The sequence below is a fragment of the Anopheles merus genome, chromosome 2R, assembly GCF_017562075.2.
Source record: "Anopheles merus strain MAF chromosome 2R, AmerM5.1, whole genome shotgun sequence".
Classification (NCBI taxonomy): Eukaryota; Metazoa; Arthropoda; class Insecta; order Diptera; family Culicidae; genus Anopheles; species Anopheles merus.
This window is the reverse complement of record NC_054082.1, coordinates 55,444,957-55,466,567: the sequence shown is the minus strand read 5'-3', so window position 1 is coordinate 55,466,567 and position 21,611 is coordinate 55,444,957. Positions and strand designations below refer to the sequence as shown.

Sequence of the window (21,611 nt, the reverse complement as noted above, 5' to 3'; positions counted from 1 at the left end):
GTCGCAATTATTCTGAACAAGCTTTAATCTCAAATAAAGGGTTATTTCATTTTTAATTGTAATTTATCTTGCAGGTCCTGTTGTACAGTAGTCAGCCCGCACGGCTTAACAACATGGCCGCCATGGGTTCAAGCTCAGTAAGAACCGTATTACCCTCATATGTAGGACGAACTATCTTACTATGGGTAATCAATAAGTCACTGGTAGCCAAGCCCATCACTAGTACAGGCATGCCTTCGCCGAAAACGGGTGTTGCATCAAAGAAGATTTCTTAACGCCTTTTTTGTGATTAAGACACTTTTGGCCCTTCACTTTTACTTTTCACATTGCGATAATTTTATTTACATATTTGTTTGAAAATTTATCGCACAATGTTCATTTATTGGTGTTTAGAAGTAATTATTATATGATGGAATAGCTTGTTTTTTTTTTAAATTAAATTCACAATTATGATTTATTGCCATTTATCTTAGTAATACGTGTAAGGTGAAATTGTTGTGTTGTCAGCTATCATCATTCTTATCATATCGAAAGCATCATTCTTTCAAAATAAAACTTGAAGAAAATATTTGTCACTTTTGCAAACAATTCTGCAATAGGTGCATTCAGACAGCTCATATTCTGGTCGAAAAAATCTGTCAAATGGTAGATTAGTTTTTACGGCACGGTTCCTTATGGAACAATTAAAAATTATATTATGCAATATTCTATCGTTTACGAAAACTACCTAGATTTGCTTACACAATGATACAAATTCTATATTATTATGTATTATTGAGATTTAGAATTATTAAACAAAAATGTATAATCTTACCTTAAACATTTTAAAATTCGATTTCTCCTATTTCACTCCTTTCATTATTTGAACTTATCTTCTCATTCGCTCATCGAAATAAAAGGATATCAAATTTATCAAATTTTATAAAATTTTATTAAATTCTATTTTCCTTTAAATTATTTTATTCCCGATCAGCCATACATAACTGGCATGGTGATGTTACGCATGGACTAGCTTTGGACGTGGGAGATTGTGTAGAAATCTTGGAAGAAACCACCTACTGGTTTCGAGGCACGTGTCCCCGGAAACCTCGCAAAGTAGGTTTGTTTCCAAAATCGTACATTCATCTGAAGGACCTTTCGAAGGTGGATCCCGTAGTAGCAGAATGCACCCTGGTGTTACGCGAGTGGTCAGAAATTTGGAAACGATTGTTTGTGGTAAGTAAAGATGATTCTATCAATTGTATGCAAATTTTAAACTTCGATATCGATTTTTATTATTTTATTGTGTGTACCCAACATAGGAGCGCGAAGAATACAAATTTACATCACTGCGCAAGGTAATGCTGGCGCTGCTTGAAAGTCGACGCGAACTGTTAAGCTCTACGCTTACCCAGGATCAGACTTACGATCTACAAATGAAAGTGATTTCCAAAATTGATTGGGGAAATAGGTAAGCACAATTGATTTTATGTAGTAACATAATAGCTGCAATTGTAAAACATGTTTGAATTTTTATGTGAGACCGATATTCACAGGTTCACATTTCATTGTTAAATTAAATTTATTTAAAATCAATCATTTTTTATTGATATTGTCGTGTTATTTATTGTGAACAGAAGAGAGCTAGAGTGGTAGAGCTTTGCGGGTCGCTGAAAAATGTTGAATTATGGTGCCTGCTATAGATGGTTTTGTGTTGGTGGAATAAACAACCTTAAAATATTCAACGCCGATAATAATCAATTGTGCTTTTTGACGCAATTAACGATTAATTGATTATATAGCGGGTATCATGATCAATACTTCATATACTTATCCGGCGCTACAACCGCTTTGCGGTCTGGGCCTGCCTCAGGAGTGTCCGAAATCGCTCACGGTCTCGCGCCTTCGTCTTCCAGTCCGTTATCCCGGCCTTAATGGCGGATGCCTCCACGCCATCTTGCCACCTCAATTTGGGCCTACCACGCCTCCTCTTTCCTTGTGGACGGCCTAAAAAGACTTTACGGGCTGGGTCGTCCGTTTCCATGCGTACAACATGGTCAGCCCACCGGAGCCTGGCGAGCTTGATACGCTGTACGACAGTGAGGTCGCCGTACATCTTGTAAAGCTCGTCATTATAACGGCTCCTCCATTGTCCTTCCACACATACGGGGCCAATTATCCTTCTGAGCATCTTCCTCTTCTTGATGAATCATACAAGAATATCATATCATACATGAATATCATAACTATATATGAATTATCCTTGAGCATCAATACTTCATATATAGTTATGATATTCATGTATGATTTGATATGATATTCTTGTATGATTTATTCAGAAAGTACTCCTTCGGCCTTACTGCTAAAACTTAAATGTGATCAAAGAAAAACAGTGTACAACCCTGATTCAAATTATATGTTATTTTTAAATAGCTACAACAAGGGAAGATAAGTTAATTTTCGAGTTTTTATGCTGCGTTCTTCATAGCGTGGGAGGGTGATTGCTTCCTTGATATAGTTTTCTCAAAATAATTTTGGTTGTATGTGCTTAGGCATACAGTTAAACTACTTACAAACTTAAACTGGTTTTGAGTCTATTCAGACTATCAAAGTATAATAGGAAAATATGAGCAAAGCGTCGTTTCTCAAGTAAAGTCAAATTGATTGGTCAAATTGACTGGCAAGTATAGCTTTTGTTAAACGCATTACAAAACTATGAAAATTAAATAATTCAACTGTGTGTTATTCAAAGCCAGAAATGGGGCCCTTTCCGTTGTAAGTCCGTAGGATGAAATTTCAGCCTGTCAGCTCTTTGCTATACAATGCAGTTTTCGGGCAGCTATCTAAGTGAGTATAATATACAGGTGCTCTTATCCCAAGGTGTATGAATTTAGAAGGCTGATTTTTATCGCTTCTGCTTATGAATAAAGATTTTAAGAGTGTTTTGAGTATTCGTCAAGTCTCAAGAAAGCTTGTTTGAACAAAAGTTTTCACCCATTGTGTTAAAAAGTGATATTCAAATTTGGTTTTAAAAAACATGTTATGAGACCACCTGGACTACATACACTTTGATTCTAGATTTCACCACGTCATCTCTTTGATGCACCTTGGGGTAAATGTAAACAACACTGTGTTTTCGAGCAGGTACTCGAATCTAATTCTAGCTTTGAGGCTAGAATAATCTAGACTGAAAATTGCAGGCTAGTTTTTTGTGTGGTTTTGTATGGAGTGTTTACATGATTTCAGCCTCCAACTGTCAAACTCCATACAAAAACTGACTAGAATCGTGAAGGGCCCCAATATTAGAATTTTGATGTGTGTGCAAAGTTGGAGTAAGTAAGTAAGTAAGTAAAGTTGGACCGCATTTCCGAATTCTCAAGGAATAAAGCGGAGAAATGCATGCACTGCTTTAAGTTTTGCTAACATTTTACAAAAACTTTTTGCATGTTTGATGAACTAAAGCTTCGTATTACGACACACGCGAGAGCAGTTTTTTTTAATGTTTTGAAGTGTATTATAAATCATAATGTATGGCCTTTATTTTAGTAAACCTTTAGGAAAGCTTTTTAAATAATAAAACCATTGAATAATAGAATCCATGTACAACATGCAGAAAAGTGCTTAGAAACGAAGCCAACGGGGCTTAGAATTTCAGGAATTCTGAATTCAATGAATTTGTTTTTCCTCGACATACTTTTAGAATATGTGTAAGAATAATGTGTATTGAAAATATTGGGGCGGTCCCGTGGTACATTCGTCAACTCGAACGACTCAATAACACGCCCGTGAAGGGTTCAACCCCGGAATGGACCGTCACCCCGTAGTAAGGACTGACTATCCGGCTACGTGGTAATGAATTAAGTCTCGTAAGCCTATACAGGCCGGCATGTCCGCGTAGGACGTTACGCCAAATAGAAGAAGATTTGAGGGAGTGTACATGTTCGACGGCCTGGGTATAGCAATCCGTTTTACAGGATATTCTGTACCACACTTATCTGCCGATGACGACGGTGTATGTAGTATTCGAGGTGTTTAAGCACCAATAATGAGTATGGTTGGCTTTATTAATGATTGAATGAATTGGAATATCAACCATTTCACAATTAAGCTATTATGCATAGTTTTCAAACATGTTTTTTTAATAGTGCCTTGAATATCTTGATTTATAATGGGAAGGGGTATGAGATGGGACACGTTATCATCAGGTTGATATTTTGCAACTTTAATTATTAAAAAAAATCATTGAAGCCAATACCATGTGTTTTCAAATCGGTTTGTGTAAACAAAAAATCTAAGTAACCATTGTTACCTAACCCTAAGTAACCCTCATTACCCGCGGGCTGGCAGTGTGGCATGGAGCAAGTCCTTTCGCAGCAACGCGCGTTGCTAAGAGAGCTTTGCTCTCACCGCTTTCTCTCTCTCGCTGAATGTTTACTCTCACATATTGTGGCGATTTTCGATTTTATATATAGTGAGAAGATATATAGCGAGAAGCTTTTCTGCTTCTACAGTACATGTCAGTCAATTCGAAACACCTGAAATATAAAGAGATGTTCAACTTCACAGGTTTCTCTACTAACTGTCAGACCATGCAACGTTATAAAACCTCCTTTCTATGCATGCATGCACAAAGAAATACTAATTCCAAAAACTATTTATTTTGATAAAAATGAGCATTCAATTTCAGACAATTTTACAGTAATAAGGTTGAAAAAAAAAGTAAATTCTGTTATACCCTTTCCGATGAATAAATTTGTTAGCAACAAATAGTTGATGAATAATTTTTTAAAGAAATATCTAGCATTTTAGTTTCAATCTCATACAAATGTATAAAACCCTGAATTTTGTGGCATATTGTTTTGGGATAGGTCAAACCCCTCTTTAGGTATAGTTGCAGCTTAGAACATATTACTTCTGCAAAACGTTTGGGAAACAGATGAAATCAGATGCCAATACATACACGTGCACATACACATACAGTCAGTCCAAAAAGTATTCGTCTAGCTGAATATTTTGCAGAAAAAGGCGAATTATGGCCGCAAAAGGCATGGGGTGGAAAAAGTAATCATGGGGTTTGATAAAGGGACCATCAATACAGACGTACTGCTAAAAATAAGCATTAAAATAGTGCAATAACAACTAAATTATGTAAAAAAAATTAAAAAAAGTCATTTGATTGGTGCGCAAAAAGTATTCGTCTATCAGACTTTTGGCGTAATATGCGTATTAAAATAAAGGTTATGGGATCTGGTTTCTTATTGCATTTATGACTATTGGTGACTACTTGCACAACGCAAGAACTCATTTGAACTTTAAAAAAGGCGTATTTTTGATCCACTCATCCTACAAGACTTGTTCCAATTATTCTCTGGTAGAAATATTGCATTTACGGACTACGTGGCCAAGTTCCATTGAAAAAATGGCAACTGATATCATATTGAGTGTATACTAAATCATTTTCATCAGTTTGGTTTCAGCTGGTTTCGTGTTTCGGGCAAATGACAATGCTCTGTATGTTCTCCAGCTCGACTGTTCTTGAACCATGTGATACATTTTAAGCAAAATTTTTCAGAACTGGGACTCAAAGTACTTAAAACTTGCATTAATATGTTTCCCCATCTCGTCTCCTATCATTTTGAATCATTTTTCTAGCTCACCTTTCCTCACTGAGTCCTAGTATCATGACACCATGGTGCTACCGTTACACGAGAGTTTGTTGCTGCATCTTTGTAGACTGTTTTCGCTATGGTACATGTCGGCCGTATGAGCTTGGCGATTTAAACAAGTTTTAATACGTTAGTAGAGCCTAATTTGGAATAAATTCCTGAATTATTTGATGCATCTTAACAGATTTGGCCACTTTATGTGTATGGTATTATTCAAACAAAATATGTTTGTAATAACTCACTCATTCAAGCTATTACATGACCAGCTACGATGAAATGCAGCATAACCCATCAACCAAATGTGACCCATCTCTTTTCCTGATCTTATTGGCCATCACAAAATGCACTGATTCCTTGGTAAAATTTGATTTTTGGACATTAAACCACTGCTTTCGTTAGATTAACCGTCAAGGATGGCTGCTTACATGGCAGTTTGTCACTCAATTAGTGTCAGAAAAATGGCTTAACTCTGATCAAATTACTATTCTAACACAAATAAAGGAACGAAGCCTCCCAAACATTTTGTAACCTTCAAAAATGGGTAGGATAGGTTATGCATAAGTCAAAAATACGATTTTCGCCATCATGCTCCAATCATTTAACTCTCCCGCCTTTAGTGCCTCTCTGACCGCTTGAAGTGCAATTGAAACAACATAAATGCATTAATTTAGAAGGAAATCACCAGTAGATTGATAATAATAAATTTAATTCACGTCTACGTAGTGTTTGTACAGCATAAATAATTAAAAAGCTAGATAGATGAATACTTTTTGCGCGCCCCTTAAACGACTTTTTTTAGTTTTTTATGTATTTTGGTTGCTATTGCACTATTTAATTGCTTATTTTTTAGCAAAACGTGTGTATTGATGACCCCTTTATCAAACCTCATCATTACTTTTATCGCCCCATACGTATTGCAGCCATAATTCGCCCTTTTCTGTAAAATATTCAGCTAGACGAATACTTTTTGGATTGACTGTACACTTTTGATAGGCTGTTACAAACTGAAGTTACAAGCTTTCCATGGGCAGCCTACCAAGATTAATGTGATTAAATAAAATACAGGTGGTCTTATGGCTCTGTTTTTGATGGCCATTATGAATGAGAATTTCTATGGATATTAGCAGGACGGGAGTAACGGTTACGAAGGACTTGTATGACACTAGACGAACCGACCTGTAGTAATTTATGGATCTTGAGCAGGATCTAAAGTAAAAAATCACTGTTTTTAACGCACGTAAATGCTGTTCACAATCAATATCACCTCAAAAATATGTATAATCCAAATGACATTAATATCAAGATAAAATTTACTTTTCTATATTGGATAAACGAACGTAGTTAGTTTTGCTCAGTTTTTGTGATTATCTTTGCGTACTTAGCTTGTTAGTTGACACAAAACAACGAAAATTTTAAAAATAAGAAGTCTATGGCTAATTGAAAATAATCTGATTTTTTTTACTTTATTTTACATCAAAGTTTTTACTAATGCAGCGTCTAAATCTAGCAATACATAGCTTATAAGTATCCGAACAAATACATAACATAACGCACAGTACAGTATACAGCTAGGTTAAAAATGAGTCGTGTGATGTCAGACAAAACTATCGTAATGAGCGTTAAATTTCAGAGCCATCGCAGTTATGGGATCATTTTCACTATAAGCTCGTCCAGCCAGTTGAGTTCCAAGAAGTCGATAGTTGCGAAATGTTTTAGAGTGTACATTTATGTTAATTCTTGTTAGTAGTTCTGGAGCGTCAGTCTTACCCATAATTAGCTTAGACATAAATTTTACCTGAGCGGCTTCTCGTCTCCTTTCAAGCGTCTCTAAGCCAAACAGTAAACTCCTAGTTTATAAGACGGACGAGGATCTAAATTGCGAAACGGGGTAAAACACAGGACAAAACGTGTAAACTTTCTCTGCACTGACTCCAATTTGTTGGACTATAAGCTGGATGAAGGAGACCATACTACCGAACTTGACTCAAGCAGTAGACGATTCTATCGGTTGTTTGCGAATGAAACCTACCATTTTGTTGGCCTTGTCAAATTGTAGTTATGGGTTATGGGACAGAGAGTTCGATGGAAAGACATACCCATACAATTATCGACAGAGATTAGTAGGTCATTTTTATCGCACCAGTGGCAAAAGCAGTTCACTGAACTTTGCAGGGAGATAACATCGGATGTTACACGGATTGGAAGGATTAGCTTAAGATCGTCCGCGTACAATAAACAGTCAGAGTCGCTAACAGCCCAAGTAGCGTCATTGAAAAAAAGTGAAAAGAGTAGTGACACTTTGGTACGAACTTAACAAGATAAGTTGAGACACTACGTCGAAGAATAAAGCCGTGTTGGTGCGTTGAGATAAAAGAACGGCATCTGTTCATAGTCGAATATTTTTATCACCTATGATGTTTATGATACACAGAAAACATCACAGAAGATTCCCAAGCTTCGGGAATAGTTAACGGTTAACGGGTTAATGAGAGTTTAGAAATGAGTGCCAGAGGTTCTGCTAGTATGGCACAACAGTTAACAAGGACTGCCGTTGGAATGCCATCTGGTCCAGGGTTGAACAAAGTTTTTACTTGCCGGAGAACACGGATAACCGAGATATCTATGTCACGTGTATATATGTCGACAGCATCACAAGTGATTTTCTAAGGCTACATCCAGTGAGAAATGAGGATAATCCGCAGCAAAACAGCTTTTGCTGTTATCCCAAAATGAAATGAAAATCACTGCAAAAGGGCTGATTTCGTTATCATATAATGTCATTAAAAAGGCCCGTGCTACCATTTTCAATAGCATTTTGGAGCGCGGGGTCAAATGAGTTTGACATCGCTGCTTTAAAGGATGTAAATTTTACCGTTTCGAAAATAAGCTATCGTAATAATGAAACAAATAATTATAGAAAAAAGGATATACATCCAGACACATGCTATTTACCTATAATTTACATGAAAAAAGTAATCATTTTAATCTAATGTAAAGTTTTTTAATGTTAATGTTTGTAACATGCGTCGCTTGGAGTAAAATAGTCGTTCCAGTTTGAGGCAAAATGGTCGGTATGTTTTGACATGAGCAACATGGTGAGGTTATGGTGTAAGCTAGGGTATATTATTAGCTTTACAAAAATAAAACTGTGCTGTATGCATACTCTATCGACAAGAAGAATTACTGACAACGCGTGAAATATTGTAATATTCCAGCATGTTACTAATTTTTTTAACAAAACCTTTTAAATTTCTACTTTCACAATTCTACCAAGATGTGAGAGCTAAAACCAAAGCCTTTTCCCGTTTAAGACAAGAGAGAACGTAATTATAGGACATACGATAGGAAGAGCACCAGTACCTACGTATTCAGCTGGATATGAACGAAACCAAAGCCTTAAGTTCAATGTTGTGGTCCATTTTACCCTTTGTTTTGATTTGTTTTTACATTTGGTGTATGATCATTTTGCCTCATAGCAAGACAATTTTATCCCGCCTAATATACGCCGCACAACGTTTGATATTGATTTTTAAATTTAAGTTTTTTCGTTTATATTTGTTATTAATGATTAATCTACTTCTGATTGTTTTTCATGGGTAAGTTGTTGAAGCAATGACACACAGAGCAAAATCCTTAACTTTGCCATTTTGCGCGCTTTCCCCCACATATTTTTAAGGCACTTTAAATAAGCCTGTTAGTGTGCAATGGCTACAAAGAATGTCTTGAACATCCTACATATTCTATTGTCCTGATGGTTTTATTACCTTTTGTAAAATTTGACAAAAGGTTTGTTCTCAAACATCATGTGCGGATGTGAAACATAAAAAAAGTATAAACTTTTCTCATTTCAATGTACGTTTCATTATGTAGAAGCCTTTTGTTTTAGCTATATTAGCATATTACGGTATGGTATGGTTTGGTCATCAATATGGTACAATTTATAGGAAACCATAACTACAGGTGAAATTGTAATCAAAATCTTGATAAGCTTTATTAGTTTTTCCCTTAATATTATCAATGTAATCACAATTAGAGTATGCACAAACTGTTGTTGCATTCACTCTTAATTCTTTTCTACTTCCGTTCGATCCGCGTATGACCCTGTTTATGCACAAATCAGCTTCACTATCGCAAGGTTACCGATAGGTTTAATCAACAGGTATAGGCAAGTAGGTTTTGTAAAATTTTGCCAAATATTTTAGTTACGATTATTGCTTACGTTTTTGAGTGTATTGGCGAAATTATGCTACGTTAAAATTTTTCATTCTCGCTATTAAAACGATTCCTATATCTTTGACTGTAGTTACTATCTAAAGGGGCCTAAACATACGTGCATATCTGTTTTCACACTACTCTGCCTGATGATAATGTCGTTGAGATTTTTCACGCGAGGAGTTTCTTTTATTTGTCGCTCAGACGATTAATTAGCCGGTTTAAACTAAGAAGTACGGAATGTTACACATCGTTGCGATCCATAAATTCCCAACGGATCGTACGAGATATCTTTACAACGATGCTCTGAAGCTGAATTGCTGTATGTTGTTGTTATTGTAAAAATTCTTATTGTACTACATGGCGAGATTTATCCGTCCACGAAGCTTTCGAGCTTATTGCAATGAGCAAATTGCTAAACGCATGTAAAGTGCAAGAATTACATACGTTCTGTTGATTTGTCTGATGAATTGTAATAAATTTCACACGTTGCATATGTTTATCGTAAGGCAATTGTTTTCAATGGAATAAGAAACAATCTAAATGGGATAAAAAGATGTCTTTATCTAATATTTGAGTTTTTTTTAATTCAGGGACGGCTTTGAGTTTTTCGTTTTATCGCCGTGTTATGTTAACGTTAGAACAAATACCAGGTTTAAAATGTTTTTCTGCAGTCAGGTTGTAGTGTGAATTATATTTTAAAAAATATGTTACCGTCTTTTGTGCTTGCTGTAGCGATTCGTTTCGATCTATGGCATTTGATGTAGATCGAATTTAAATAATAATTTTGAATGCTCAATTTTGTGGCTGCGTGTATGTATGCATCCCAAATAATAGCTCCTATTTGTATCTTTCGTTTTTTCGATTTAGTTTTATTCGTTATAGTTGTAAAAATGCTAAATTTGGATGTTGCTCAAAAATAGGATTTCAAAGATTGAAAAAAAATATGATAGCCTTGCACAGAGTTATGTAGTAAAAAATAATCACGTAGTACGCCACATGACAGTCTTCTGTTGCTTTTATCTACTTCATTAACCATCTAAAGAGAAAACCTTCGAGATTTCTTCGCCATGCCGTTACAAACCAATAAAATGTGATTTTTAGTTGGCCTTGTTCATTATTTTCAATACTTCAGTACTACCTACACTAAACTCAACCATAAATCAGGAAAGTATGTGGGAATAGCATTAATACTTCCCACGGCTTTTATCTTTCTATGATGCATTTAGGATGATTACTTTTAGTTTAAAATTGAGAAGTAGATTGTTTGATCGTTTACCTAAAACTATAGCTTTCTTGATTTCATCATTGCCGAGGCGAAGTACAGCATAGCCCTTACTTAGCTCCCGATTTCCGTAGCTACAGCATATCTTTCTGAACACGTTTGACCTCACGCGCTACTGTAGTGATTTGTTAAGCTTCGTAGTCCTGATGCAATACCTCCTTTTCCTTGTCTGTTATAGATTGTCGAGTATCGATAATAATTTAGACAGGATCGATTTTCCAATTTTCCGATGAAGGTGCCGTCGATCGTGTGTGGTAAAGATGGTCCAAAAATTGGAAATAAATGTGTGATAAGTTAGCATGAATATGATACAAATTTTGACCGAAAATATACTCTGACGCACGGCAAGTGACATCAGATTTTCTTACATTTCAAATAATTTCTACTCATGCATATTCATTCCATTAAATCGGGCTAGGTGTTTACTTTTAAAGGGTAATTATGTAAGAGTGCGTGTTTGTGGTAATTTAGGAATGAACCAAAATTAATACTAAAAATCTAGTTTAGGATTCCGAAATGGAGTAGGTAGTAGGAAGAGACCAGTAAGTGTTCTAACAAGGTGTAACAAAATACGGTGCTAAGAATCTGCTGCGATAGTTCACCATCAGAGCCTGATCAAAAACTGTGCGACAGATGGTGAAGGAGGTTATGTTTCTGTTTCTTTACCGTATTTCTCGATCGCTGGGTACATGGGAGCCATTTCGAGTGTCGATGGGGCAGAAGGTGTGTCACCTGAGATCGGTCGCCCTTCATCCAACATGTTGATAAAAGTATGCAGCATTTCACCGTACGAGGTAACGTTGAGATTTGGCCAAGTAGATGAATCATAAGGAAATCTCCGATCTGCACGCGGCGTATAAGATTGCAAACGTCAGCGGGATCAGCCTTGCGGAAGCGACGCTTTAGAACGGCTTCTCGGGTTGTCGGCATCATGACAATGGCAGCAGAGTAGACGATGGCCAAGCCGGAAGCGACCGCAAGTGCAATGAACCAGAACCTAGGTTACAGATGATGATATATAAAAGAAAATTCCATTAGATTGAATCAACTCCAAGCTCGTTTGGAACATTGTACATATCAGCATCGATATAACACTCACCACAGAAAAATGTAAATCTTCTCATTCAAAATGTTTAACGCCAGCACACAAAGCGCGTCATGCTTTGAATGCTACCTGACGAACCATATTTATGGAACGTGCACTTAGTCACCCTGGGGAATATCTGGGGACAAAAACACTCTTTGTAGAGAAAAATTCTTTAATTTGCCCGAATTCGATTACTCACCTCGATCATAGGATCAGAACGATTTTCTTGATTCATGTTCGAGAACTTGAGCACTTCAGATCCGTAGGTTAAGAAGGCGCCGCCCAAAAACTTGTCAACAAAGAAAATATTGCCCACCTGTAATGGTATGGAACAAAAATGATACGGATGAATGTTTAACCTTACTAACCTTGTTAAACCGCAATAGTGGGGTGCATTCCTTAACTTACCACATTTACAAAGTTGAGTGCCTCGCAAATGAAATACCCAAATGAATATGTGTTATGCGTATTGGCACTGTCGTATAAATATTGCGCTAAACGTTCATGACGCGCTTTGCGTTCTGCAGGACTTGCCGTGGAAACTCCCCGCATGCCTTCGGTAATCATACGCATGCGACCCTCTTCCCAGTTCTTCCAGATCCAGTGTGGCACGTAGAATAGTAGACCCTGGAAGAACAGCATGAACGGTACCCACTGGTAGTAGCTGTGGTACGTCCGTTCCTGATTATCATTGCCCAGTCCAGAGTGGGCTACTTCTGTGCCCATCGTACGTCCATGTTGACCGGGCAGCGTGAAAGTGTAGGTGATCCAGCAGTACGTGTTAATCACGTGAATGGGTACAGCACCGTCGTTAATACAGGAGATGGGATCTCCAATCAAATTGTTAGCCGTTACGATGATGCAGCAGGCGAATAGTATGGCGCTAGTAATGCGATAGTGACACCGAAACACCATATTATCGATGATGGCTTTGTCCTGCAGGTAGCGAACTTTTACAAAACCGGCCACGGCCGAGACGAGCCCGAACACAGCCATGTTTGATCGTTAGTGCTTCTATTACTCCTTGACTAAGGATCGTCTGAGGTTGAATTTGTACAGCTGTAAGAAAGTGAAAAAATGACAACAATTAGAACCTCCTTCTGTTAGCTTCTGTAATGCAAAACCACTAAACGATTGTAGCAGATCCTCATCAACTGCAGTGTAAAATCATTCTAATAGACGTAACCCGCCATTCATCTGTCTTTGCATCTGTTGATTACAGTGTGGTGTGGTATCATTACACATTAGTTCCTGCTTGATACGTTTAATATGGGCGGACAACGATCAACTGATTGTTTTAAGATTTGTATTTTTCGCGTCAGTTGTGCTAGCTCGAACTGACAGCGCAAAATGCAGCGGCACCTTCAATGTCAAATCCATTGTTTCATCCTATCAATCCCTCCGTACCCATGGTTGAATGCAGTTTTACGCTAATCCAATTCAATTCCTATTCCCGTCGGGTACTGCACGTGGATTCACGAGTAATTGCGCTTGGCAGCCGTGCATACGATCGTGGACACTTACTTCTGTCAAGTGTCATCGTGACACTTAACTTTGGTTGTGTGTGGCTGTTGAACAGTGAACCTGCCTGTTACCGAGAATGCCAAGGGAGGTAAAGTACTTTGCATTGGATATGAATTACATATGAATAGTGCTATACCGGGTTTCAGGTGTGCTGCTGGTTTAGTAGATTGTAATGTAATTTAAATAAATAAAAAAAAACCGGTCTCGTAGTACAGTCGTCAACTCGTACGACTTAACAACATGCCCGTCATGGGTTCAATTCCCAAATAGACCGCGCCGCCACATACGTAGGACTGACTATCCTGCTATGGGGGGATCAATAAGTCAATGAAAGCCAAACCCACAAGTAGTGTGGTACAGGCAGGCCTTGACCGACATCGGTTGTTGAGCCAAAGAAGAAGAAGAATGTAATTTAAATAAAAAAATTAAAGTATTTGTGTTTGTGAAAGTAAGATAAAAGCAGATGCGGCTAACTTAAAAAGGTTAAAACTGGCTTTAATGAACAAAAATGATGTTATTAATTGACGTTCTACGAAATTTTAGACTAAACGAAAAACCAAAAAAGCATTTTCAATTCATTGATTGAAGCTGACTAGGTAGAGAAACTCACAAAAGGCCTATTAGTATTCTTATTGTCGTTGAACTGTAGGACTATCGAAATGATCACATTGTGGCTTGTTTGAGAAGCATTTTTCTTCTTAAATCATATGAGTAGTTGCTCAAATATTTGTTCCCCACTCCGCTTGGACCGTTTCGGTCAAATTTGAATAACACACAAACATTGCACAACGCAGCACACACACACACACAACACACACACACACACACACACACACACACACACACACCACACACACACACACACACACACACACACACGTCTTTTTTAGACGCAAAAAAACTATCCTACAGTTTGGAATCGCACTGTCGCATTAATACGACTATCACCTTCAGGTCACGAACAATTTTTCGCTTTTTTTGTTCATAAAGCTAAAGTGGCGATCCAACAACACTTCACACTAAGGTGCTCTCTTTTTTGCCTCTACACATTGTTCATTAGATGTAGAGGGTTTTTGTGTTCATAATGAGACTCTCACGATTATTTGGCACATTTTAATGAATCTGTTGTATCCTGGACCGAAAACTGTGAAAGAGAAACAGAGAGAAAGAGACACAATACTTGCGATGCTCTCCATGTGATGTTGTAGATCACTCAGCCCAGCTTTACATGTCCGGTGACACATGACACTATTTACCGAGCAGTGCGAAAAAGGCGCGCCCAAAGCCGTATTGTGTGACAAGCTCAATAGTACCATACAGCTGGAAGCACGTGGTTTCTATTCAGCAGCATACAGAGTGGATGTAATAAATTTCCACTGTTTCGCTATTGTTCTAAACCGTAACAGAAACATGATCGCGACTACAATGAATGAAGTGCTTATCAGCGTTTTCCATTGGTGTCATCGTTAATTAGCCGGTAACAGTGTATGGGGAATGCATTTGTTGAGATAAGTATGGTAGTGAAGGTGCGAGAACTAAGGCAAATGAAGTGTTTTGTTGTTTCATCCAAGGGCAAGGGCAAATTAAGTGCAAGTTGCAGTACCATCAGTAAATAAAGGAAATTTGGAACTGTACCAATTTTTTGTAAACGGAAACGGAAAACGAGAATTTCCGTTGGGCTGAGGTTTAGTGATACGTTTGCTGATAAGCAACCTTTTTGAGTACTTGCAAGAGAAAGTGATGCCCAGAACATAATAAAGATGGTATTAGCGTTGATAAGAAACCATGCTTCATAAAGCGAAGGAATCTTGCACCAAAGATTCCAAGTTGAGGAACTATAAGCGTTATTGAGAGCGTATTCTTGTGGTAGGAATGGTGTGGAAGATTTTTTGTATTAAATAAGATGGAACTGCGAAAGAATAGTAAGAAGGCTGTAGGAGGTTATCGTGCAAAAGCCCAACGACTATTGAAACTGTCATAACAATGCGTTGAAGGTTAGCTGTAATGGATGATTACACGCCGTCCTTTAGTAGTAGAACTGTCTTGTGGCAACAGATAAGCAAGCTGTACTAAGACAAGTTCAGCAAGTTCCACATTTTCCAGTATTTAATATTAGATGGTTAAAATTTATTTAACACGCACGGAACCCACGATCGTAAAACATCATGGCAATATGGCGTCCGTCGACCGAACACTGGCACTGGGACCATCTTCGCTGCCACACAGCCGCAGCTGGAGTAATCTTACCTTCGCTCGGTATGTCTTATGTTTTCTTTTATTCCATCTCTTTTCCTTCCTTTCCTCTTAAGGCTTTCGTTCTTTCTCTTTGTTCACTCGTTTATCGATCGTTCCTTCAGTTTTTCAATGCTGCGGCATTTTTCGTTCGTTCGACATCATATCTGAACGAAATCGGGAAGCCACGGTTCAACATCGAGCACACGGCGCTGCTGTAACGATAAATCATTTCTGCTGTTTGTGTTTGCGACTCCGTCTATCGCATTCTTTCAACATGGGGCCACCAACTCTAGCGAGGAGACAGAGCGCGCAACACATGGGTAGAGCGCACTGTTCTTTGTTGCCACGCCGATAAATCTATGGTCGTTGGAGCGAATGCATCCCGAGCTTCTCGGCGCATAAAACCGGAATAGTAGCAGCAGCAGCACGATCGCCGGCAACCAAAGATCAATGTTCTCACTCTTTCTTTGTGTTGAATCTGTTTTGTTATAGTGAAGGTACTGAAATTGACATACCGTATGGTTGTTGTTTTACAATGTTCCCTTCCAGCCAGAATGTTTAAATTGATTTTAAATTTAGTTTTCCAAAACCAGTGCTATGCGTAGGGGCAATACGATGCAAGTCAAGATAAAATTCGCTAAAATCCAAGCTCGCTGCATAACGCAATGCACACACAAAACTCGTTGAGCAGTTATGTGTGATGTTTTCGAGGCATAACTCAACCAGAGCACGATGAAACGAAGGTTACAACCTCATCGGTTCTGATGCAATAAATGTAAAGAACAAAGCAGAATAAATATTGTCATGTGTGCACAAGTCCCACATGGGTATGATTACGCCACTGAAGGAAAGAGATATTGTACATCGATGATGTATTTGAATGGAACATAATAAAAACTGATGAAAAACGTATTCTCGCTGAAGCTAACCCGTGTAAACGCAAGTTAAATAGATTCTCTGTAAAATGCTAAAACATGTTGCTTAGTTCAAGAATGTTACCTTAAAAGAACAACCTAGCACAAGCGTTGCTATACAACAAAGATAATTGCGTGCTAAGTTTAGCAAGAAATGTGCCAAGCATGTATAAAAAGGGAAATCAGCAGATTTTTTTTACTCGGGTGTCGTTTTTTTTTTAGACAACGACAGAATCAGTTATATTCTTTACACTATGCTGTTTTTAGCATTGCTTGCATTTTACGACCGGCGGGGTCACTGTTGGAATCCTGTCTATAATAATTGCTCCACTTCTTTAACGTTAATCAACAGTGAATAACTGGGTGAGTCAGTGTATGATAGTGGTACAAATAGTCCGCAATTTTAAAAAAAAGATAGAGCCCCCTGTTAGTTACAAGAGCAGGTATGCAGCGCTTGCATTTGCTAGTTAACTAGAAAGTGTCATTTGCGTATTGACAAGAGTCAACAAGATAAATCAACCATCATCACAGCGACTGAAGCTTAAAAGCAAAGAAAATTTAACTAGGTAGGTTGCAGCAGCAAAGAGAGGAACAGCGTTTTATCAAATGCAACAAACACATAGCTACAATACTGCACCATGTGCATACGTGACAAACACCGTGTCTCATCTGCAATAGTGTGTAAATGGTTTTACACCCTGTCGATAAAAGATCCCACATTTTGGGTTGTTCGTAATTGAACCAGCATAAAATCAGCATGCTTTAGAAGATCCATGAACCCTCAGATAAAAGGTATGCATGTTATGGGAGGGTTTTCTATGTTTAGGGTCAAACTATCTGGGTTGCAGCTCCTGTTAGACCTACAGAAATGCGTATCGAAGATTTTAAGCTTGTGTCGTTATTTTCATAAAGACGGAAATATTTATTGCTGTTCATTGTACGCTCATAATACACATCAATCATATAAGTTCACTCAAACTCACGCGTCCACATTGTGTCTTGCTAAAACATGCTTGATATTTCCAATATCGTTCTACCCTTGATATTATGCCCAACATTCAACGAAACCTACAAACGCCATTTTAAATAGAAAGGGAAGCATACGACGCATCGATGTCATCGGTACTCGCTTTCCTTCTCGTTTGAGTCCTTTGAATTTCGGGCGAGTTCAACATCGTCCTTGTACAGTGTATGTGTGCGTTGGTTTAGTCTGTACCGAAGGGTACGCTTTTCAGAAGGGTCGGTGGTTCATGGGGTGTCTGGTTGTTTAGGTGTAAGTGTAGGTTTTCTAATATTTATGTTCGCAACGTGGTTGTGTGTTGGTAACGACAACGCTTTAATGTCCTCTAACGTCGTAACATTTAAGAAAATAATTTGTGTTTCAAGCCAGGTAGAACCTTTATTACTTATACACTAGTTTGCGCTTAGATTTTGATTCTTTAACAAAATATTCCATTCCTGGAACAAGATGAACGTTTGAGAGTTGGATTTTTCTAAATAAAACAGTTAAATGCTTCAAATAATTCAGATGTAACCTTCGCTGTATATTTTACGATACAGTGCTGTTGAATATTTTGTTTGCTAGTGAATAACCGGATGTGTTCGTTGGTACCGGTATCTTATTTACTTTCTGTTAGCAGCTGCCTGCAGGTTAACGCAGTGTTGTCGATGCAGTTTCGACTTTTGTACACAAACACACTATCCACCACTGACACACGCACTATTTCATACCATATCAAATTATGAATAAGACTTTCTTTTCAGAGAATCACTTTGGAAACAAATTCGGTCATAAACTTCATTTACATTAGACCAAGAAAATCTAACAAAAGCCCGTTTGCATTTCACGGTCTGTGTACGATAATGCGTCGCACATATGTACACTTTCGGGCTATTGCTAGGCTTGTCATTTCGTAAAGTATGAAGAATAACAGAAATAGGAAGACGTAAATGAGGCCCGTCGCTTGCATCTTTCAAAAATGTGACATGGTGTTTTTACTTTAGCAGTTCACTACATTTAATATTCTATTTCCTTTGAAACATTTGTGTCGTAAAATGTAGGAAAATAATATGAACAAAAAACCACATACACGCGCACACAACATTTTAGAATTGGTGATATAGCATTGCACTGCTGAGCGGTTCTGCTGATGCTGTAGGCAGTTGCACTAGTTGGATGTTATTTATTGTTAAATCATTTCGCTGTTTTGTCATTTTATTTACGGGAAACTTGACGCACACATGGTATATGTATGTTTTTAGTTCATGCATGTTGTTTTTGCTTTGATGCCTCTGCCCCATGCAAGGGAGCAACCAGCAGAGAAACTTTAAAGAGCGAGAGAACAACGCTGTACAAAGATGTACAACCACAGACAGGCATAAAGACAGATGTGGCACGGATACGGTTGACGGCTTGAGCATTTACCTACTTAATACACGAGCGACGACAAAGACGACGGCGACCAACAAAAAAATAAAGAAATTGTTTACACGAAGCGATTTAATATGCTGAACAGTTTCACTTCTGCTAGAGACTACGCGGTCTCCCTAGGCTTCCTTTGGTACGGAAGATCGTTGAGAAAGATTTGCGGATCTTCGCAGATCGCATAAATGCACGTTTTTACACACATACACACAGAGGCCCACACATTACACACGATCACGAAGCACACATACGGTCACACAAAAACACACAAACGCGAGCGCAAGCACACGATCGCGAGCGCGAAGGCAGCAGTTGGCGCTTGTAGCAGCGGCAGTAGGAAAAATGAGATGTGATCTCGACTACTCGATCATGTTCGAACCGAGGAAGCGAAATCCATTCCACACTGGATGGCGGACTCGTCGGAATTGAATGCAGTGCGCTGAAAGGTTGACCGTGGAAGCGCACACATTTCCAACAGGGGACGCGCGTCATCCCTCTATGTAGTGGTACACGCCCGTACACACTCACACACGCACGCTCACCATCCTTACGCGAGCACCACCACCCAACGAAGCCACGTGTCAGAGCGAAATGGTAGAACTTCGTTGGGTAAACATCGCTGTCCTGCTTCACATAGTGCGTGCGTCCCTGAGTGACTGAGTGACTACCAGTGGGCTTTGCCCGCGTATGCGTGGAATTCCTTAGCTTTCCCGTCTGCCGTCGATGGACACAGGTAGAGTTGGTCTGCGATGGACGGGGGGCTCTTACCCGCCTCGTGGTTTATTCCCACGCCAAAGTTTACCTGTGAGATCGCGATCATGGTGCGCTCTGTGGATTGGCTACTCTACGAGTCGGACCGGTTTCTTCGTGATCGGACGCGAATGGGTAACACCGATGGAGATGATATTGGCAGCACTGCCGTGAACGTACGCTCAGTCTTTATCGACCCGATGCTTCTGTTTATAATGCGTGCCAGTGAGATAGACGTGGTATAAAAGAAAAAAAGGCTTGAAAAAAACCATGACACATAATCATGCGTAGATCCGTGTCCTATACGTCTGTCTGGTGCGTATAGCAAAGTAGGCCGGTGGCTTGAAAAAGTTAACGAACAATCACGGGGTGTCGCAGGAGACCTGCCTTCACATATTTGAACTCGCGACTTCCGGGGGACTTGTGGCGGGTGTCTCCTAGTGTAGTCTTCTTTATGCTCATGGTTGGAAATGGAATATGATGTATAAAAACGACGGTGGCGCTATCATGCGTTCCTTTCCTGGGTTGTTGGGGGTTATCCGCAATACCGGTAGCATGAGTCAAATTTCGGAGAACACGTTTTGTTTTGTTAGCTAGTTGCAGGTTGTCATGGTCTTTCTTTTTTTTGTCAATTTTACATTGATAGAAAACAAGCTGAAGTCTTTTGCATATCTAATGAAAATTTTTATACACATTTTTTCAGTTGTTACGGTTTATTTGAAACAGTAAATTAGTTTTATTTTATTTATTTATTTGTTGATTAACAGTAACGAATCTGCCGTGTGTCGAATTGAACATTGCATTAAGTTAAAAATGAAATCCGAGAGAAAGTGGTGTGATATGTAGCACATTTGGGCAATATTTCATCATCCAATCGACTCGAGCTTGTACGTTCCGTTCGTGCGTTTGGTTGGTCCAACAAACAATATCTCCAGGCAGTGTGTATGCAAATTTATTTTGAAGGTCGTGTTGACAAATTAAAGAAAGTTGGGCTTATTCCACCCTTTTGATGTGCATGGAAAACATTTTTTTATCCAGTATGAGATAAATAAAATGCGGTAGAAACGTAAGTTTATTGAAATTAAGCGCCAAGAAGACATTCATCCAAACGACTGCCATGAGTTTTAAAGTCGTTTCGTGAAGCAAAAACAAGTAAAGTAATATTATTTTCTAATCAAACTACATCTATTTAGAAAATCGCAAATACTTATTGTTATGAACAATCGAAATCAACCGAAAAAGAATAAGAAATCGTTAACGAGCTTTAAAGTGGTTGCGAAATGCCAGCCAACTGCTGTTTTATTTATTCTTGAGAGCTTGTACAGTCATTGTGAAAGAATCTGCAACATAGCAACTAACCGCTATGACTTGGCTTTCCTGTGCCATTATTAAAGCACGATACAACGGCACTTCCCCTTCAAAAAAAAAAAAACATCGTCATCGGTCTTCTTTCGGCGCGACGGAGTCTCCCGTGAGTTCCGATGATGATCGTCAATCCAGCAATCTAAGTCCTGTTATTATCCGTATCTTTATA

General features: G+C 38.4%; 1 protein-coding gene and 1 pseudogene across 10 annotated transcripts in view; one reads left to right on the top strand and one right to left on the bottom strand.

Moving 5' to 3' along the window:
• The window catches only part of LOC121588784 (dedicator of cytokinesis protein 4), an 82,703-nt gene that overhangs the window by 11,134 nt on the left and 49,958 nt on the right, over positions 1-21,611 (top strand). For all 10 annotated transcript variants that reach the window (XM_041907120.1, XM_041907124.1, XM_041907122.1 and 7 more), the window contains 2 exons: positions 974-1,215; positions 1,302-1,450. In XM_041907120.1, coding sequence (XP_041763054.1) covers positions 974-1,215; positions 1,302-1,450 — 391 coding nt within the window. The remainder of the gene's footprint in view (positions 1-973; positions 1,216-1,301; positions 1,451-21,611) is intronic.
• Positions 9,612-18,834, bottom strand: LOC121588788 (annotated as a pseudogene).